The 17436-nt window shown below is 43.5% G+C and overlaps 1 protein-coding gene and 1 long non-coding RNA gene across 4 annotated transcripts in view; one reads left to right on the forward strand and one right to left on the reverse strand.

The window, feature by feature from the left end:
* The window catches only part of LOC139631353 (reelin-like), a 90291-nt gene that overhangs the window by 3872 nt on the left and 68983 nt on the right, over window positions 1–17436 (reverse strand). For 2 of the 3 annotated variants that reach the window (XM_071495565.1, XM_071495558.1), the window contains exons 25-63: window positions 16997–17202; window positions 16703–16874; window positions 16253–16459; window positions 15891–16126; window positions 15565–15722; window positions 15248–15455; window positions 15053–15129; window positions 14394–14552; window positions 14076–14270; window positions 13016–13289; window positions 12776–12916; window positions 12471–12648; window positions 12263–12347; window positions 11969–12151; window positions 11541–11709; window positions 11274–11379; window positions 10926–11152; window positions 10541–10764; window positions 9889–10039; window positions 9505–9763; window positions 9088–9337; window positions 8721–8889; window positions 8323–8463; window positions 7894–8071; window positions 6865–7058; window positions 6519–6769; window positions 6239–6393; window positions 5887–6101; window positions 5504–5681; window positions 5189–5364; window positions 4986–5092; window positions 4633–4875; window positions 4328–4503; window positions 4157–4230; window positions 3187–3348; window positions 2844–3001; window positions 2325–2544; window positions 1976–2173; window positions 1443–1541 (exon numbers count right to left, since the gene is read on the reverse strand). In XM_071495565.1, coding sequence (XP_071351666.1) covers window positions 1443–1541; window positions 1976–2173; window positions 2325–2544; window positions 2844–3001; window positions 3187–3348; window positions 4157–4230; window positions 4328–4503; window positions 4633–4875; window positions 4986–5092; window positions 5189–5364; window positions 5504–5681; window positions 5887–6101; window positions 6239–6393; window positions 6519–6769; window positions 6865–7058; window positions 7894–8071; window positions 8323–8463; window positions 8721–8889; window positions 9088–9337; window positions 9505–9763; window positions 9889–10039; window positions 10541–10764; window positions 10926–11152; window positions 11274–11379; window positions 11541–11709; window positions 11969–12151; window positions 12263–12347; window positions 12471–12648; window positions 12776–12916; window positions 13016–13289; window positions 14076–14270; window positions 14394–14552; window positions 15053–15129; window positions 15248–15455; window positions 15565–15722; window positions 15891–16126; window positions 16253–16459; window positions 16703–16874; window positions 16997–17202 — 6959 coding nt within the window. Of the gene's footprint in view, window positions 1–1442; window positions 1542–1975; window positions 2174–2318; window positions 2545–2843; window positions 3002–3186; window positions 3349–4156; window positions 4231–4327; window positions 4504–4632; window positions 4876–4985; window positions 5093–5188; window positions 5365–5503; window positions 5682–5886; window positions 6102–6238; window positions 6394–6518; window positions 6770–6864; window positions 7059–7893; window positions 8072–8322; window positions 8464–8720; window positions 8890–9087; window positions 9338–9504; window positions 9764–9888; window positions 10040–10540; window positions 10765–10925; window positions 11153–11273; window positions 11380–11540; window positions 11710–11968; window positions 12152–12262; window positions 12348–12470; window positions 12649–12775; window positions 12917–13015; window positions 13290–14075; window positions 14271–14393; window positions 14553–15052; window positions 15130–15247; window positions 15456–15564; window positions 15723–15890; window positions 16127–16252; window positions 16460–16702; window positions 16875–16996; window positions 17203–17436 lie in introns of all 3 variants that reach the window. The other variant, XM_071495550.1, reaches the window with a different exon arrangement.
* On the forward strand, window positions 26–2999 carry LOC139631391 (uncharacterized). The gene is made up of 3 exons (XR_011693371.1): window positions 26–159; window positions 2376–2552; window positions 2864–2999. It is a non-coding gene; the product is annotated as an uncharacterized lncRNA (long non-coding RNA).

The following is a 17436-nucleotide window of genomic DNA, read 5'->3' on the forward strand; positions in this document are numbered from 1 at the left end:
TGTGTGAAGGAGTGGAGGAGTGGTGACCAGAGAGAAATAAACAACAGAGCAAAGTGTGAGGATCACGGTTACTCTTTCCAGCAGACACTGTTGAAAACCGTGCAAGTGCGAGTGAGGGAGTGGGACAGGTCACGGCCACGAAGACCAGGGACAGCTCAGGTTAGGCATTTAAGTGTGTTTGTGTTTGTGTGTGCGACTGTAGATGAAATATCAGAGGGCCTTACATGACTGTTGTATGCAGCATTTGAAATGCATTGGGTACACATCTGAATGAACAATCAGCACCCGCATGAGGGAACATTGCTCTGATACCCACAGCAACATGCAGAGAATGCATTCAAAATGCTTGATGATATTGCCATGTTAGGAATATGCTAGCTGAGTATAGACCATCTTCATGATATCTTCAGTGCCCTGCAGAATCTCCAGTTTTGCCTTTTTTAATCTCTGTATGAAAGCTGGAACTGACTTCCCCTTGGAGAAAATATTTATTGATGCAGGCTACAGACTAAAATGCAAAACATAAATGTAAAAAGGGGGGAAAAGAAAGAGAGAAACAATCAATGAATCAGTGCAGAGTGTTTGCAAGTTCCATCAAATCAAATTTAAGACTCTGTAAGAACATTTTTATTCCCCATAGAAAGAATTGTTGGACAAATTCTGTATGAAATGGATGAGAAAAAACACAAAACAAAACGCTGACGTCACAGTAGATCAAAGACACACTGTCAGAGATGTGAAGCCACCATCAGTGTTCTGTATTGTAAATGATCTTGGTTCAGCACTGTCTGCCTTATTAGGGTCACAAGATGGGTGAATACTGTAAAGAGATAAGTGACTGGGTGCTTCACATCTAATGAGCGCTTCAGTACAAAAACGAATGACAACATTTTGAACAATGTTGGAATTTATGACCTCAGTTATTTCATGTAACTACCTCTAAGATCTTCTAAGGTTATTCATATGATATGCTTTTCAACATTTTAACACTTTTTAGACATTTCCACGGAAAAATACATTAGTTCTTCATCAATTCTTGACAAAATGTGTTTCTGGAAGATGCATGAATTCTACAAGACACTGAAAATATGATAATTTGACAGCAGGAGTTGATCTGTCATACACAGAACATCCATCCACAAACAGAACCCTCCACAAGCACACTGCAGTACTTTTTCTGCTCTGCTTGCCTGACATCAGAAGTCATGATGAGCATTTATAACAAGTGAGTGCTGATAGGTTTTGTTGTAGGTGGTAAGCAGCACACACGCAGGCGTGCTTACAGTATTTTTATAAGTATACTGTATCTCAGTGTTTGTGTGGAGTAGAGGGAGTCGTTTTTTACAGGTGAGGCTGAGGCAGAGGTAGAGACAGGGGCAGATCGGGGCTCTTTTGGGGGCCACTCTGGGGGGCCGGGAGCTGGCTGGGAATTGGGTACTCACAGAACTACTTCCACATGGTCCAACGCCCACTGGTCATGTCCTGCACCATCGTGACGTGGCTGCCACCATCGCAGCATCACCCCTTTAACCCTCGCCTCGCTGGAGAGACCATGGAAACATTGTAGGGTCAGCAAAGGTCAACAATAAAACCTGTGGCTAAAGTGTTGTACCTTCAAAGCAGCCTATCACAGTTTTCTACACTGGTTAAACAGTATTTTAGTACAGTAGTTTAATAAGGCACCTTTTATAAAAGTTGTAACTGAAAGATTTATTAATGGTTAATAAATTATTTGCTAATGATGGATTTATGGATCAATTATAAGCCATTAATAAGAGCAACTTTTGAGTTGCCAGGTTGTGAAACATCAGCAAGTGTCATCCTCCTCCAGGATTAATGATTTACTAACATTTATACAGCAATATTAAAATTTTTACTGACATTTACACAGCTGTAAGTTACAACTTAAATTTTTTATAAAGGGTGCATTACTAGATGGTATCTGCATGTCTCTGGATGTCTCTGCATCACTCACAGTGGAATGTTGTAGGAGACTCTCTGGGCCTTTATGAAGTCTTTGGGCTGATGCTGGGCAATTACATGCCAGCTGACCCCATTGTTGATGCTGTACTGCAGGAGTACGGCTCTGTCTACTGTGTCAGCCTGATCCAGAGCTATGTTACAGCTGTCTGTCTGTGCCACGCTGCCAATCTGCAGTACAAACATGATCTTACTGCAGGGAGACAGAGAGGGGAGGAAAAGGAGAGGTTAAAGAAATAAAGTATTAAACTTTATATGACAGATTATTTACCATGGCTGTGAGGTAGGTAGGTGGACGTTTACATAAGTACTTTATGTACAATATGTTTTGGTTGTACCTGTACCTGGCTCTAGTGAGGTCCAGCGGTTTAGTAACTGCCTGCCTCATCTTACAGCCATTGAAGTAGAGTGAGTCTCCGTGGGCATGCGGTGACAGCTGCCCACAGCCACTGCCTACTCCACCACCCTGGATCAGCTGCCAGCTCTCCTGAGACACGCTGCCGGACTCAAAGTTGTCCTTGATGGAGCTGGGCAGGTCACTGCTGGAGAGGGAGCAGTCATCACCTGTGCAGGTGAGAGGATGCAGAGGGGAGGTGATGAAACTGGGAGAAATTGCAAAATAAGAGCATAAACTCTGCAAGACCATTTGTGATGGACAACAGTACTCAATGAGTTACACCAGTAAATCTGTCTTAATCAGATGGAAATATTTTGTTCAGTGTTGTTGCAAATGTTTACTTTTCACTTTGTTCATTTGCATCATTTACTTCACAAAAATAGCCCTCTCTAACTGAACAGTATAAATGATAGAGTAGTGTGTGTGTATTTAGCAGTTTGAATGTAATATCCTGTTTGTGGCCCACCATGGTGTCCCTCATCACAGATGCAGACCACTCCACTTGTACAGTAGCCGTGGCCGCTGCAGAGCCCCGGGCAGGCCTCTCCAATATAAACATGGTCCACTCCCCAGCTCTGCCGCTCTCCTGTTCCCTCCTTTTGAATCCAGCGGAACTGTGTGGCCCTGGAAATATACAACAAATCATGAAAGGCTTATAACACAGCAACAAAACTGTAACTGTTGTTCATTATTCTGCACATATGTGCAAAATAAATTAATTGAGACAAAACAAAAATGAGACAAGAGTTTTGATGTGCTCCACTGCTAACCAAGGAACTAAAAGGAGGAACTAATGTGTGTGCTCCTACCCTGAGGAGACGTGGTCTGGCAGCTGGACAGTGACCCTTGTCCATGCTGAGCTGTTGACTGGACTGTAGATTGTGGACTCGTGGAATTGGAAGGGGGAGCAGCCCACGTTGTTGACTGACGAGGGGAGGCACTCTGACTGTACAAGCTGCCATGAGTCAGACCTATTGGGAAAGACCGAGATCTGAAAACAGTCCATGTAAAATGCATGCGATGAACGAAATAAACATGTCAAGTAACCTTGATCTGGTAATATTCCTACAATGATAATAATCTTTACATGGTGGACGCAGAGTGAAGCTATTTTGATTATGATATTTAACATTGATTAGTTCGTGTCATGGCATCACCTGCTCTGACTGGCTGTCAGATCAGCCACATGTATCATACAGGTCTATGATCCCAAGCTGTTGGTTATGAAGACAACAGCTTTTGGATTACCTACAATTTGGCTGTTAATTGTGGGAATAGGAAAAAAAGACCATCAAATATTAAAATTAGCCCTGACAGTATATTTTTTTATAACTGTGTGAAAGTGTTTCCATTGACCTGCAATCGCTGGAGGCAGTAGACACAAGCTGTGAACAAAATAATGACATTATCACATTTTAAATTGATATATCAAACTCTTTAGCAAGCAGTCATCAGCATTCATCTAGGGACATTGGTGGCTCTTACTGCTGAATACTGCATTATGTTCACTAGTGAGTCGCGAACTTTTTCTGTTTACTGTTTGGTGCTCGAGGTAGTCTACAGTGGGTCTAAACTCTACCTGAGAAGAACAGCCTGTTGCACCCCTAAACAAAGCTGTGACAGTGGTGAGAGTGAACCAAAACCAAAACGCTAAAAGACTCCCTACAGCTAAAAGGAACTGCAGAGTTGGATGATGAGTCTGTGGGTTCATTACTATGAGCCCCTCATTTCACATGTTTAAAGTATGTCTCTCTTTGTTTTTTTGTTTTGTTTGTGTACCTTGCATCCTTCCTGTACTGCAGCAGGACAGAGTGATGGTCTTCACAGGTGTCTGCCTCACACCCAACAACAATCTGCAACAGGAAGAGATGTGTTAAGAACTGAAGCCACAGTGTTCGAGACAAATGACAGCTGATAATTAACCTGTGTCGCTCTCTGGCAGTACTGTACCTTGAATTGTAGAATATAGCCAGGCTGCACTATGAGTTCTCGAGTGGCCAGGATGTTGTGAGTCCTGTCTTGATTCTTGTTTGGCCAGTACAAGTGGAATGAGGGGTTTCCACAGAAGCCAGCTGTGCGTACAGCATTGGGGTAGAAACTCCAGCTCTCCTCATGGGAAACACCCTCTGGTGAAAGAAAAAGAAAGAAAACAGGAGGAGGAATAGTCACAGTGATTTCCAAAATATTAATGTAGTAGTAATGTAATGTAATATTAATGTGGTCAGGCTCTGTTATATCAGCACATACAAACTCACCATCATCAAAGGTGTCAAGCAGGGTGGATGGATTGATGTCTGAGCCCCCTACCAAGATGTTATCTATAGCCCACTGGGCTCTTTCCAGGCTGGGGGTGGCCAGGCCAGAGGAAATGGTAAATGGCTGCCACCAACGCAGGCGAGTAGCATTGGTCAGAGCGCCCTCTGGGAGGACAATGTAGTCTCTCCTCACTAACACATACTTCAGATAGTCCATCTCATGCAGCAGTGTCCAGGACACACCTGAGAAACCAATATTGACAGGATGAGAAAATTAAAGAAAAAAGAAAAAGGGAAGATGATGACAAAGGAAAAACACACAATATAATGTAGCATGCGCGTTGTTAATCCACCTCCATCAGTAGAGTAATCCAGCAACACTCCCTCTTTACGACATGTTGGACGATGGCACATGGTCATGTTATCTTCACTTCCAATCCTGGCCCAGTACTCCACAAACCTATCCAAAAACATGCAATTTATAAAGAATGCTATTTAAAAACACTTTGAAAATGTCTCAGTGTCTGGGAATGTCCAACAGAGATTGAGTACTGACTTGGCCCCACGCAGGTCCAGATCAGCAGTGACAGCCTGTCTGGCATCGGCCCCTCCAAAGTACAGGGCTGTCCCCTCTACCAACACACCACAGTCTGTACAGGGCCTGCCGCCCTCCAGCACCTGCCACTTAGGTCCTGCGGCCCCTTCCCAGTCAAAACGCTCCTTCAGAGATGCCTACGGAAAAACCACACAGAATCTGAATCATGGACATCTCAAACAGATAACATCTCATCATTGTATTATTTTCTGTTTTCACACACAAATATATATAACATAGATTACATATATTATATATAAAAAATGATTACTCTACCTTCAGAGCAGTGCTGGCGTAGCAGTTTGATCCAGTGAATCCTGGGTCACAGAGACAGCGTTGATCCAGACAGTCCCCATGCCCTCCACAGTGGCTGTCGCATGCTGGGCCAATGTAAAAGTTCTCCACACCCCACTGAATGTCTGAGTGTTGCTGGAAAAACCGGAACCGCACCGCACTGAGGAGCCAGACAGGATAAGTTAGTCAAACCACATGCATACCATTTTCATGATTGAAATGACAGTGGTTTTAATATTTTATATGATGACAATAATATGATCTATCAATAATTTAAGTCAAGCATGTCATGGTGGTAACTCATAAAAATGAACGTGTTTTGTCAAAGCATGTGGAGGTAAATGTTAGTAGGTAGAATAACTCACGTGTCAGCTAGGCTGTCAGGCAGGGGATAGACTGCCCTCTTCCAGCCTTCAGCAGGGAAGAAGACTGACGGCTGTGAGACCTGACCTCCACAGCGGGGGTCAGCAGGCAGGCACTGGGGCACTAGGTACTTCCAGGTCACTCCGAAATCAGCTGAATACTGGACATGAACTTGCCGGTCTGCATGACGCTCTGGCACACTGCAGCCTACTGCAATCTATCAACATGCAGATATTGATGACATATGGTGATATTACCTTAGCAAATTTATAACAATGAACTTCTTACATGAATGGGATATCACACAAAACAAATATGTGTCTAAATGTGTAGTTTTAGGCAGGTTTTAGTTACCTTGAACTGCATGACCCAGCCCTTGTCAGGAATAATATCATGGGTGACAGCATACACCTCTCTCCCATCAGCATTTCCACACACCATCACCCCATCAGGAGAACTGCAGAAGCGCTGCACTGAGCAGTCTTCTGAGAACAACCAGTGATCGCTCACTGAGAATAAAGACAGAGAGAGAGAAACATGGAAATAGAGAAGCAATTACTAGAAATTGATAAAGCCAAGACATTCTGTCTAAAGTCTTTGATTTAGATCCCTGGTTCAACCAATTTTGATGTACCGATGGGTGTTTCCTCCTGCTCGTTCAGTTGACCTATCCTCCCTGAGGTCCCATCAGCAGGAGCTCTCTCGTGGTTGGGCAGTGCCACCCCTCCAAACGTGTCAGATATCTGTGCTCGTGGGTCTGAGCCTGCAATAAGGACATTGTCCAGAGCCCAATCACTGTGGTCTGCTCCCTCATGCTGTGGCTGCCACCATCGCACACGCACCCCTTCCTGCCGGGCAGCAGGGGGCAGCAGCACATTCACAAACCTAAACACGGATAAGAAAGTAAAATACTCTGGTTCACTGTTTACTCAGTAGCATACAAGTAGTTATGTCTATGTGTGGCAGGTGAAAAAACTCACCCAGGCTTTGTGTACAGATCATAGAAGATCTCGGTCAGAAGGTGCCAGTTGATTCCTCCATTCAAACTGTACTCCAGCAGTACACCCTGGTTGCGGTTGCTAGGTGGGATCATGCAGCCATACATAAAGTAGAACTGAATGAACTCAGCGTTGGTCAGGTTCAGGTCCACTGTCACCAGCTGACGGCTACAACTCTGTGCGCAGACACATTGAGAAATGCAGTCTGAGTCAATCCGGGGCTCATCTAGTTTAGGCCTGTGATAGATGGATGCCTGTCTGTCAGTCTCTGATCTCTCTCTCTATTTCTAAAACAAAACCTCTAAAAACAAATCCAAAAGTCTCAAACATGATCTCTAGTGTTTTTGAGAACATTGAGAACATTACCAGAACACACAACCATGACCATAATAAAACTGACTTAAGTATAAATAGTGTAAATATCCTGGGTAAAGTTTCAGACTAATAATTTATCTTTATACAGCCTATTGCTAGACCTAAATGAGTACTCTTAAGAGGTTTCTCTGGCAGGGTGCCTCTCCACATTAAGATCAGCCTGTCAATAGGTATCCATTTGCAACACTGCCCTACAGTAAGTGCCTGGGGAAAGGTTAAGCTGCACTTAAAGGCTGACAGCTACTCACTTAATCGTCTTTTATTCGACAGATTAATACTTGAAACAACATGTTCTAGATGTTATTAGATGTCTAGCTTGTCAAAGTATCCCTGTATCATCTATTAAATCAGTACAGGTCAGTGCTTTTGCAGTCTTTATTGAAGAACTATGTTATTCACTCCCTACCTAGTATATGCATATCTCATGTTTACATAGAGATATTCAGGTGAACAAAATGACCAGATACTTTAAAAAAGCAGTAAGTGGGTGAGGAACATGGTATTTTATTCCATGTATGCTCCACTAAATCCCTGACTGTGATGTGTTTCATTCTACACATTTTTGCAAAAAAAGAGAGCAAGGAATGAGGGTGAGAATGAATAAAAACCAAACAATGAAGGTAGATGTACACTTACACCACTGAAGTGCAGAGCAGCTCCAGAGGCCACAGCTCCACACACAGTGCTGAGTTTTCCACCGGTTAATATGTGCCAGTGGCTGAGTGAGGGAGCGCGACTGAAGCTGTCCTTCAGCTGGGAGGGCAGAGGAACCACAGGCTCGTCACAGTACTCTCCACCCCACTCTGGGTCACACCTGGGGAGCATGGTAGAGTCAGATCCACATAATCACATTAAAAGAAAAACTGGCCATCAAGTTATATCTAGTTAGTTGGTTAATTGACTTTAATATTGCAATGGAAACATACCACTTTACAAGATCAAATGAAAACATATGTCCAAATAATACAGTATAAATAATATTAACTAAGCAACATGGTCACATACAACATTACATTTAAGGTGGAAAACCTTGGTGTATGCATGTAAGAGGCTGCTGTTACTTACACACAGGAGCTCTGCTGGCAGCGGCCGTGTCCAGAGCACATATCTGGGCAGCCATCTCCGATGTAGAGGTTATCCAGAGCCCAGGTCTGCTGCTTGTCAAAGGGAGCCTGCTGGAACCAACGGAATCTTGTGGCTGGAGACCTGAAGACATAAATCAAAGTCACAGATACTTGAGTAAGTTAAAATAAATTGAGCAGTTGAGTTGAGTTGACCTAAACTGTAAATCCTGACATTGTACTGACTGATTTGTAATGTAGCCTCATTGTGTTTGCATAGGAACCACTACAACGTGGCTACGATGGACCTTTTTAAAAAATTGTAATATACTGTAATCAGGATATGTTATGGGCTACATAAGTTTGTCCATGTGTCTGAGTAAAGTACAGAACAGTGCTGACCTGACATATGATGGGATAGGCAGGGTAATACGTCCCCACTTGTTGTATGTGTCAGAAACCAGCAGCCTCTGCAGGGTGTAGGAGGAGCAGTCAGGGCTTGTAGGCAAACAGTCTCTGACCACAGGCTGCCAGGTCAGACCCAGATCCAGAGAATACTCCAACTCTACAGCTGCATGGAAAGAAGAGAAACACAAAGAAACACAATATGCATATTCATGAATCTGCAAACAAACATGAATAGCTTGAAAATCCAAAGCCTGAATGTAGAATGTGAGGTCTTCTTCAGTATTAATATTTAATTTAAGATGGTTATTCACTTTTTCATGCAGATGATAATTATGCATTATTCTGACTTCTTAGTGCTTACAGTAGCAGGAGTTGGTGACAGAGCAGGAAGCAGAAAACTCAAACTGGATAAAGGCATCTTGACCCAAACTGATGTCAGTGGTAACAGCATAACGAGTGTTGGACTTCTCTATGAATGCGAAAGCAGGTCCATCGGAACCACAAACAGGCATTCGAGTTCCTCCGGGGTGAAGGAGCCATGAGCGACCATCAATTGAAGAGAAATCATCTTCCAGAGGTCCCCAGCCACTGGCACTGCCACCTACCACCACCTTGGAAATAAAAGATAAATTGCATAGTTAATGCAAGAAAGGTAGAGAAAATGGAAATTAAATTCACATGGGATTTGTCAGAGGAATGAAAAAAAATGAAAGAATGCATGAATGACAGCCATGATGTTTCAGTGATTGACAGAAAATGATTAAAAGTCTAAATGTACCTGGTCAATGACCCATGGACTGTAAAAGTGTCCGTTCTCAGAGGGCTGCCACCAGCGGAGGCGAGTAGAAGGTGTGCGGGCACGCAGCGGGATCTCCAGGGCCACTAGGCGAGCCTGATTACTGCTGTTGCTGAAGAGAAATTCCTGGAGGAGTCCCCAGGTGAGACCTCCGTCCACAGAGAACTGCAGCAAAACAGGCTGGGAGCGAGGGTCTGGAGCTGCCTTACCACAGCCAAGACGAAGGAAGAACTGAACAAACCTACAGAGTATGACCATTGACACATGATTACTGCTGAAAAGTGGAAATCCAACAAAAAAAATTTTATTGTGTATTTTTATGAAGTTGGTGAGTGATTTTCTTTGTTTGGATAGCAGTAGCTGTACCTGGCATTTGACAGGTCCAAGTCATTGGTGACCAACATGCGCAGGCCGTCCTCACTGAAGAACAGGTGGTTCCCACTCGACATGATACCGCACTTCCTGGATGGTTTGCCACCGCTAAGAAGTCTAAAACGCTCAGCATCTACGGCTCCCCCTCAAGAAACAAGTGCATACACAAACAAACACAAAAACAGCAACAAAACAGTAAACACACAATCATAAATCCATCATATACTGAATTAACAAAGCAGGAAAACTGAAGTCCTAATAAGGACCTTTATTTACTACAGAATATTCAATATGAAATTATTAGATGCTATAAAAATGAATGTGAATAAAATCATCAGCATTAACGCATTATGTACACAATTGCAATAATTCTAATGCTAATCACTCTATAATAATAGTATTTATTTAAAAAAAAACATAAACAAATATATTGTAAAGGCATAATAAGCGTGGAACAATGTAGTCTGAATCTCCAGCAGCATGCATCACATTTCACTTCAGTAACAAAACAAGGTTAAATCAATTTAAAAACAGGCTATTGTAAACATGCAATGAGCACATGATCCATCTAGGTGCCATAGAATAGGATCTATGATAATTCTGACTGATCAATAAACTGATAATAAATACTACACAGATGAATAACCTTCAAAGTCTTCCTTGAGGAAGTCAGGGTTGGGGGTGTCAGGCACAGAACAGTCAGATCCAGAGAAGCCGGGGTCACACACACAGTGGGTTCCACCGACACAAGCCCCATGGCCATTACACATGTCCTGACACTGCGGGCCGATGTAGACATTGTCTAGTGCCCATGTTGGAGGAGCAGAACCAGTTGAGAAGAAACCTTGGTACCAACGGAACCTCACAGACCTGTACGCCGGTTAAAATGCAAAGATTAGAGAGGGAGAGAAATAAATAAACATCATCTTGTAAGGATATTAAAAGAATTAAAAAACAGTTTCCTCAAAAGTTTTCCCAAGTTTTATTTTTTATTTTGCTCATGTGCTGTATCGGATGTATCCAGTCCTTACCCACACAGACGAAGCTTGCCGAAGTGAATGACCTCCCTCCTCCAGCCCTGAGTTGTACCCGGGAAATAGATGCTTGCAGGGTGGAGCTCTGTGGAGCACAGTGAGGAGGGCTGTGGCCCACCAGCACACAGGGGCACCAGAAGGTGCCACGTGGCACCAAAGTCCCGTGAGAACTCAAGACGCACTGGGTGGGCAGAGGAGCTCTCAGCTGTGCAACCCACATTAATCTGGAGAGAAATAAATACACATGACATCAGCAGAGATGATGAGCCATGATGTATGTTTTGAATGAATAAGTATTTTGATTGCTGATTATGAAAATAAATCATCAAGGCTGTGTTTGTGTACCTCAAACTGGATGATAGTGTTCTCATTTACGTCAATGTCCCTGGTGGTAACAGAGTGCTCTCCAAGCTCACTGGAGACAAACACAAGGGCTGACTCATCCTCCTCCCTGCACCAGTCACACACACACACACACACACACACAAACAAAAGATGTCATGTTGGGCTCTTAGATGGTGTCAGTACAAAATAATAATAGTAGCAAAAATAGTAAATGCAAAACAACACCATCACTGTCCATGTTCAAAGTAAAGTTCTTGTTTTTCATACAGGCCAGTCTTTTGGTAGGGGCAGTAGAGACCAGTGTTCCCCCCGGGGAAGAACAGCCAGTTGGACTCATTGGGGCCTTCGTCAAAGCTGTCTATCACCACTGGTGGGTTGTGTACGGAGCTGCCATCAATGATGAGATCATCTATCACCCACACCTCCTCCTTCTTACCTGAAGGGCATAATATTGTGGAAATTATTATACATTGACTGTAGACATTTGGCCTAAAGATGGTTGTGTATGTGGGAAAGTGCAAATGAGATCATATTAGTGTTTGGAAAGATGAAAAGAGAAGGATAGAAAAAAGGAGAGAGAAATTTAGAGGAAGAAAGTTCTTTCATCATGAGATGAAAGAAAAGTTAACATGGCGCAAAAACAGTCAAGAGATGTAAATATTTTTATTGTACTTTCACACAGTCTGTCCACTCACCACTGTTGTAAGGCTGCCAGAGTCTGAAGCGGGTGGCATTGGTCTGAGCACTGGCTGGCAGTGGTAGGTGGAGGAACAGAGTGTCAGTGGAAGCTGGAAAGTAAAACTCATCCAAAAGCAGCCAGCTGATGCCTCCGTTCACTGAGTACTGCAGCAGCACGGAGTGGGAGCGCTCTGGGACACCTGGAAAAGCCCCAACGATGAACCATTACACCAATATTTGAAAAAAAGGCCATAATCTTAATAAGTGAAAATACAGCTATACAAAGTAGACAAAAAAGAATTATGCAGTACCTTTAGTGATGAATTTAAAGGAGAACTGGATATAGAGAGTGTTTGTGCAGTCCAAATCCCTCGACACTATCATCCGCAGTCCATCCTGCAAACAAACAGATAAGATTTATGTTGTTGGTCAGTGATCTAAAGATTTCAAGCAGTGTGTATGTGATTTAACAGTATTATTATTGTTTTTGGTGTTGTTTGTTGTGTGTAGGATCCTTACCCCTTTGAAGATAAGGGCAGTGCCAGACTTAAGAGGCTCTCCACTCAGAGTTCCCCTCTCTGCTCCATACACCTCAGGCCACGTCTCCTGCTGCAGGTTCTCATTAAAGTCCTCTCTCAGTACAGATGGCAAAGGTGCCAAAGGCACGCAGTGTGCCCCTCCATAACCCTTGTCACACCTATGTAAAAAGGGAGAAAAGGGAAGGCGTTAATTACCCCTTACCTTTACATGTAGGAAGAAAATAAATGTAAATATGACCAAAGATTAAAATTCATTAGCTGTGCATAAAAAACTGTTTTACTTACATGCAATGTCCATTGTCACATAGACCATGTCCAGAGCACATCCAGGGGCAGCCAGGGGCAAGTAACACATTATCTAGAGCCCAACCCTCTGCTCCTGGGGTGAAGTGGGTCTGGATCCAGCGGAACCGAGTTCTGGGGGAACTGAGGGATTCAAAGGCAAGTTAAGTAGGTTCAGGAGTCTCTGCACTTTGAACAAACATTGCCTGCTAATTTGGTGTACAAAAGTTCAAAAACACATACTTAGCAGCACTGGGCAGGTAGACAGTGATCCTCCTCCAGTGTTTGTACTGCGTTGAGGTATAGATGGAACTCTGAGTATAACCAGCACAGCCGATAGCTGGGGGCACACACTCTGGAGTGATGAGAGACCAGTGACGACCACAGTCTGTCGAGTACTCCAGTCGCACGCCGTGGGAGAAGGAAGTGGACTTACTACATCCCATACTCAGCTCAAACTGCAGGAATGATGAGCCTGACACCTCAAAGTCCCAGCTCTCTGCATACCTTGGCTTCTCTGCAGAAACATTGTGAAGGCAACATTACATTTGCAGGCATTTACTGTAGCCTGATTATTATATTATAACCAAAGTTATATTTACAAATATGGCCCTGAATGAAAGACAGTGAGTTATGTGTGAAATGTGTTCATGTTTCAGCACATATGAGCCTTCGAGTCTCACAATCAGTGCTTTATGTGTTCACAGAGGCACACGGGAGCTTTATGTTTATAGATGTGTTGCCAAATTGCTCTCGCTTTGCACACTTAATGAATGGGCTCAGTTGTAATGTAATATTTGTGCAAAGTAAATCTGCTCACAGCTTGATGCAGGCATAAATAACAGGCAGGATGTTCAATCAGGTTTGCTCTCATTAATAATGCAGGACCCACTGTGCCACAGTAAATGGGTGATTCAATTTCAGCCTGTTGTGTGTGTAATACTGTGATGTCCCTGTACAGCCACTTATGTGGTTTGTTTGAATGTGAGTGTGTGTGAATACACAGTATGTGTATATCATATGCGTCTAAGCATGTATGTACATTTTATTTTTTTCCATCATGCAAAGTCTACTGAGCTGTCCTGCTGTTTTGCAGTAACATCCTACTTTGCATTCAGTCACTTCAGCACATTCAGCCGCTCAGTACAAATGAAGCAGTCAGGTGTTAAGTGTCTTACTCAGGGGCCACTTGACAGTGATTGCTGAGGGAGTGTTGAGTTACTCCTTTACTTTCTGTGCACGCAATGTCCTAGCCTTGTCTCCAAATGTATGTGTTTATGAACAGTAAGGTGTTGTGACTCACTATCAATGGCCTCAGAGTTGAAGGTAAGTGCTGTGTCCAGAGACAAACAGTCCACAGTCACCTCTCCACCCTGAATGCGGTACCAGTTGTGTCTCAGAGGGGTTGTGCCGTCAAACTTGTCATGAAAACCTGTTCTGGAGCTGTCATTCATACCGATCAATACATCATCCAGAGCCCACTGTGCAGAGTGTTTCCCTACACGGATGGAGAGGAAGAAAAATTAGATACAGTACAGTATAGAAGACACAGTGATATGGTTTTTTAAAATTGTTTTTATGTACTTTTCTGTAGTATTGACTGCCCTGATCATGCACTTACCTTGCTGTGGCTGCCACCACCGAAATACCGTGTAGGGGGTTTTGGCTGCAGGTGGCAGCTCAATGGTCACTACTTGGGGCTCCAGGAAGGAACTAAAGTCCAGCTCCCTTAGGAACTGCCACTGGACACCATTGTTGGTAGAAAACTGGACAATGACACCTACAATTAGAGAAAGAAGAGCAGGGTGGATAGCACTTTTAGTTATACAGATATAGAACAGAGAAGATTTAGCTGGAACTAAAAAAAAACCAAACAAAAAAAAAACAATAGAATAAAATGCAACAGAATCAAAAAATAGTCCAGAAGTCCTGATTATTACAGACAAGCTGTTTAGAAGGCTGGCAGGGTTTTATCTGACGCTGCAGAAACAGACTCAGACTGAGCCTTTAGTGCTGCTGCAGGATAGAGATCCAAAATCTGCTGACTGATGAAAAGACCAGAACAGACAACACTAGACTTTGATTCTTCATTAGCAAAAACACTGATGATGAGAATCAGATTTGTAGCTACAAGGCTGATCAAAGACACAGAGTGAGAAGGAACAGACGGAAAGAAGCCAGATCAGATGTGGAGATGCTCTCTCCAGATTGTGCTGTTAAGGAACAGCCACATGAATGCAGCAGAGGGCCTCAGCACAGTCATGCAGTACATATAATTACCTTCATTGCGAGAGCGAGGCCTGGTGCAAGTGGGCCCCAAACTCTTGCTGCCAATGCGGATGTAGAATTGGACCAACCTGTATGTAAATAGTAATAACTAAATTTCAGTTTAAGCATTAAACAAACATGCAGCAATGTAATGTAATGTGTCCAGTGCTTACTGATGAGATATTTAGAGTTGTGAATTTTACTCACCTTGTGTTGGTAGTGTCTAGAGGCACTGTGCGTGCTTCTCTCCTCCCAGGGCTACTGAGGTAAAGGGCCTTGCCCTCACCAATGATACCACAGCCCCCTCCAATTTGTCCTCCACTTAGGCTCTGCCAAAGAGGGCTCAGCTTCCCCTCAAAGCCTTCAGTCAGCTCTGTGGGACTGGCTACAGATGGTACGCAACTATCCTGTTCCACTGAGGAAAAAATAGGGAATCATAAAATAAAACATTAAGATGCATGGAAAAATAAAAATTTTTAAAACATTTTTACTTTCAGTTTTATCCTTCCCCTCTGTCACTGTACCTGTGTATCCCATATCACAGAAGCAGACTCCAGAAATGCAGTCTCCATGTCCCCCACAGTGGTTTGGACAGGGCTCAGAGATGTACACCCCATCCAAGGCAAAAGGTGGAGCATCTCTGTGCACACTGCTCTCCTGGAACCAACGGAACCTGGTTTTACTGGGAAAATGAGAGGACGACGATTAGAGAATGGGAAAGATACAGCAGACATTTAAACTGTGCTATTCAGCTACTAAAAATGTTCTGTGTCTAAAGTTTACTGTAAAATTTCCTAAAAGAATGTATTCAATTTAGCAGATCCAATTGCATGCTTGTTGCCATAGCTACCTGGCTGCAACATTGCGTGGTATGACCACAGTGACCCTGGTCCATTGTTCATAGTCTCCAGTGTTGTAGACAGTGGGCTCTCTGAGCTCACGACCGCTGCCCTCACACACCCCTACCCCTGGGGTGCCTGGGTAACAGCCCTCTCTCACCAGGGCCCAAGTACGACCGGCATCATGCGAGTACTGCAGCAGGACTGGGGCAGACGCACTGAACTCTGACTCACAGCCTATGTTCAACTGGGAGGGGAAAGAGTGGACAGAAAATTAAAGAGCAATTTAATTCTGATCGAGTAGTATTTTGTGCCTATTTCCCAAAAATAACTTTAAAATTCCCTGTCCCTTTATAGTTTTCCATGTGTGTACCTTAAACTGAAGGGTGTAGCCAGGACGCAGGGCCAGGTCCCTTGTGACAGCCACCCTATCCCCGTCAGAGCGTCCAAACACCATGGCAGAGGGCGTTGGGGCACAGAAGCTGTTGTTGCTTTCCCTCTCCATGCCTTCGTTACCTAACATCAGCCACACGCTCATCTGGTTCAGAGGGTAGTCGAAAGCTGGCTTCTCATAAAAGTTCTGTAGAGACACAAGGCAGGTGAGTGTAGTGAAGTGTTTTGTGTTCACAGGTACCACTGTGCAGCAGAACATGTTTCTCATAAGATAAATGGATATGCTTCTGCAAAGATTCAAGATTTTATAGCTACCCTATCTCAGTTTGGCCGACACTTCCCATTACAACAAAAGAATATCTCAAGATGAAGCTGAAGCTGCTGCACAAGGTCAAAGTTATAGGAAAAACTCGTCAGACTCATTCCTGACCTGTGGTAGAGTAGGATTGGCCATGGGGATGATGTGTTTCTCCCTCTCTGATAAAATTATGACATCATCAATTGCCCACTGGTCATAGCCCTCCCCAGAGTGAAGAGGCTGCCACCAGCGAAACCTTGTGGAGGGTGTCTTAGAGGCCAAGGGAAGCTCATAGTGGACAAAGCTGAAAATGATAGAAGAGACTGGTTAGTGACAGTTCTGCAAAATATACAATCATCACAAACACATCTTTGTGAAAATGTGAAATATCAATCCCCTCCCTTTCCTCATCCCAAGGCTTCTCACCGTGGTTTGGTGAAGTCAGTGAAGTACATCTCAGCAATGAGGCCCCAGCTGATTCCTCCATCGTTGCTGTACTGCAGCAGCACTCCTTCCTCCCTGCTGTCTGCCTGGTTACAGTCTGCCCAGTCTCCACCCACACGCAGGTAGAACTGCACAAACTCTGCCCATTCAGTATCTAGGTCCCAGCTCACCAGCTGCCTCAGCCCAGCCTGAAAACAGAACACATGTGAATTTTGGCATATTAAGTAGATGATAACAACTGAGGCCTGTAGGACATACTGTGAGTGTATTATATTTAATAACCATGGGTCAGAGAAAATGTCCCATTTGTACTTTACCATGGCCAATTTCCATCAATCAAACTCTAAGTATTGTTTATTGTATTTGGTGAATATATTCCTTAAATGGAAATTCTGTGTTGCCAATTACTATTAGACTATTAT

Source organism: Trachinotus anak, unplaced genomic scaffold (genome assembly GCF_046630095.1).
Source record: "Trachinotus anak isolate AG129_WGS33_773 ecotype Australia unplaced genomic scaffold, CSIRO_AGI_Tana_v1 ptg000002l, whole genome shotgun sequence".
In the NCBI taxonomy this organism is placed as follows: Eukaryota; Metazoa; Chordata; class Actinopteri; order Carangiformes; family Carangidae; genus Trachinotus; species Trachinotus anak.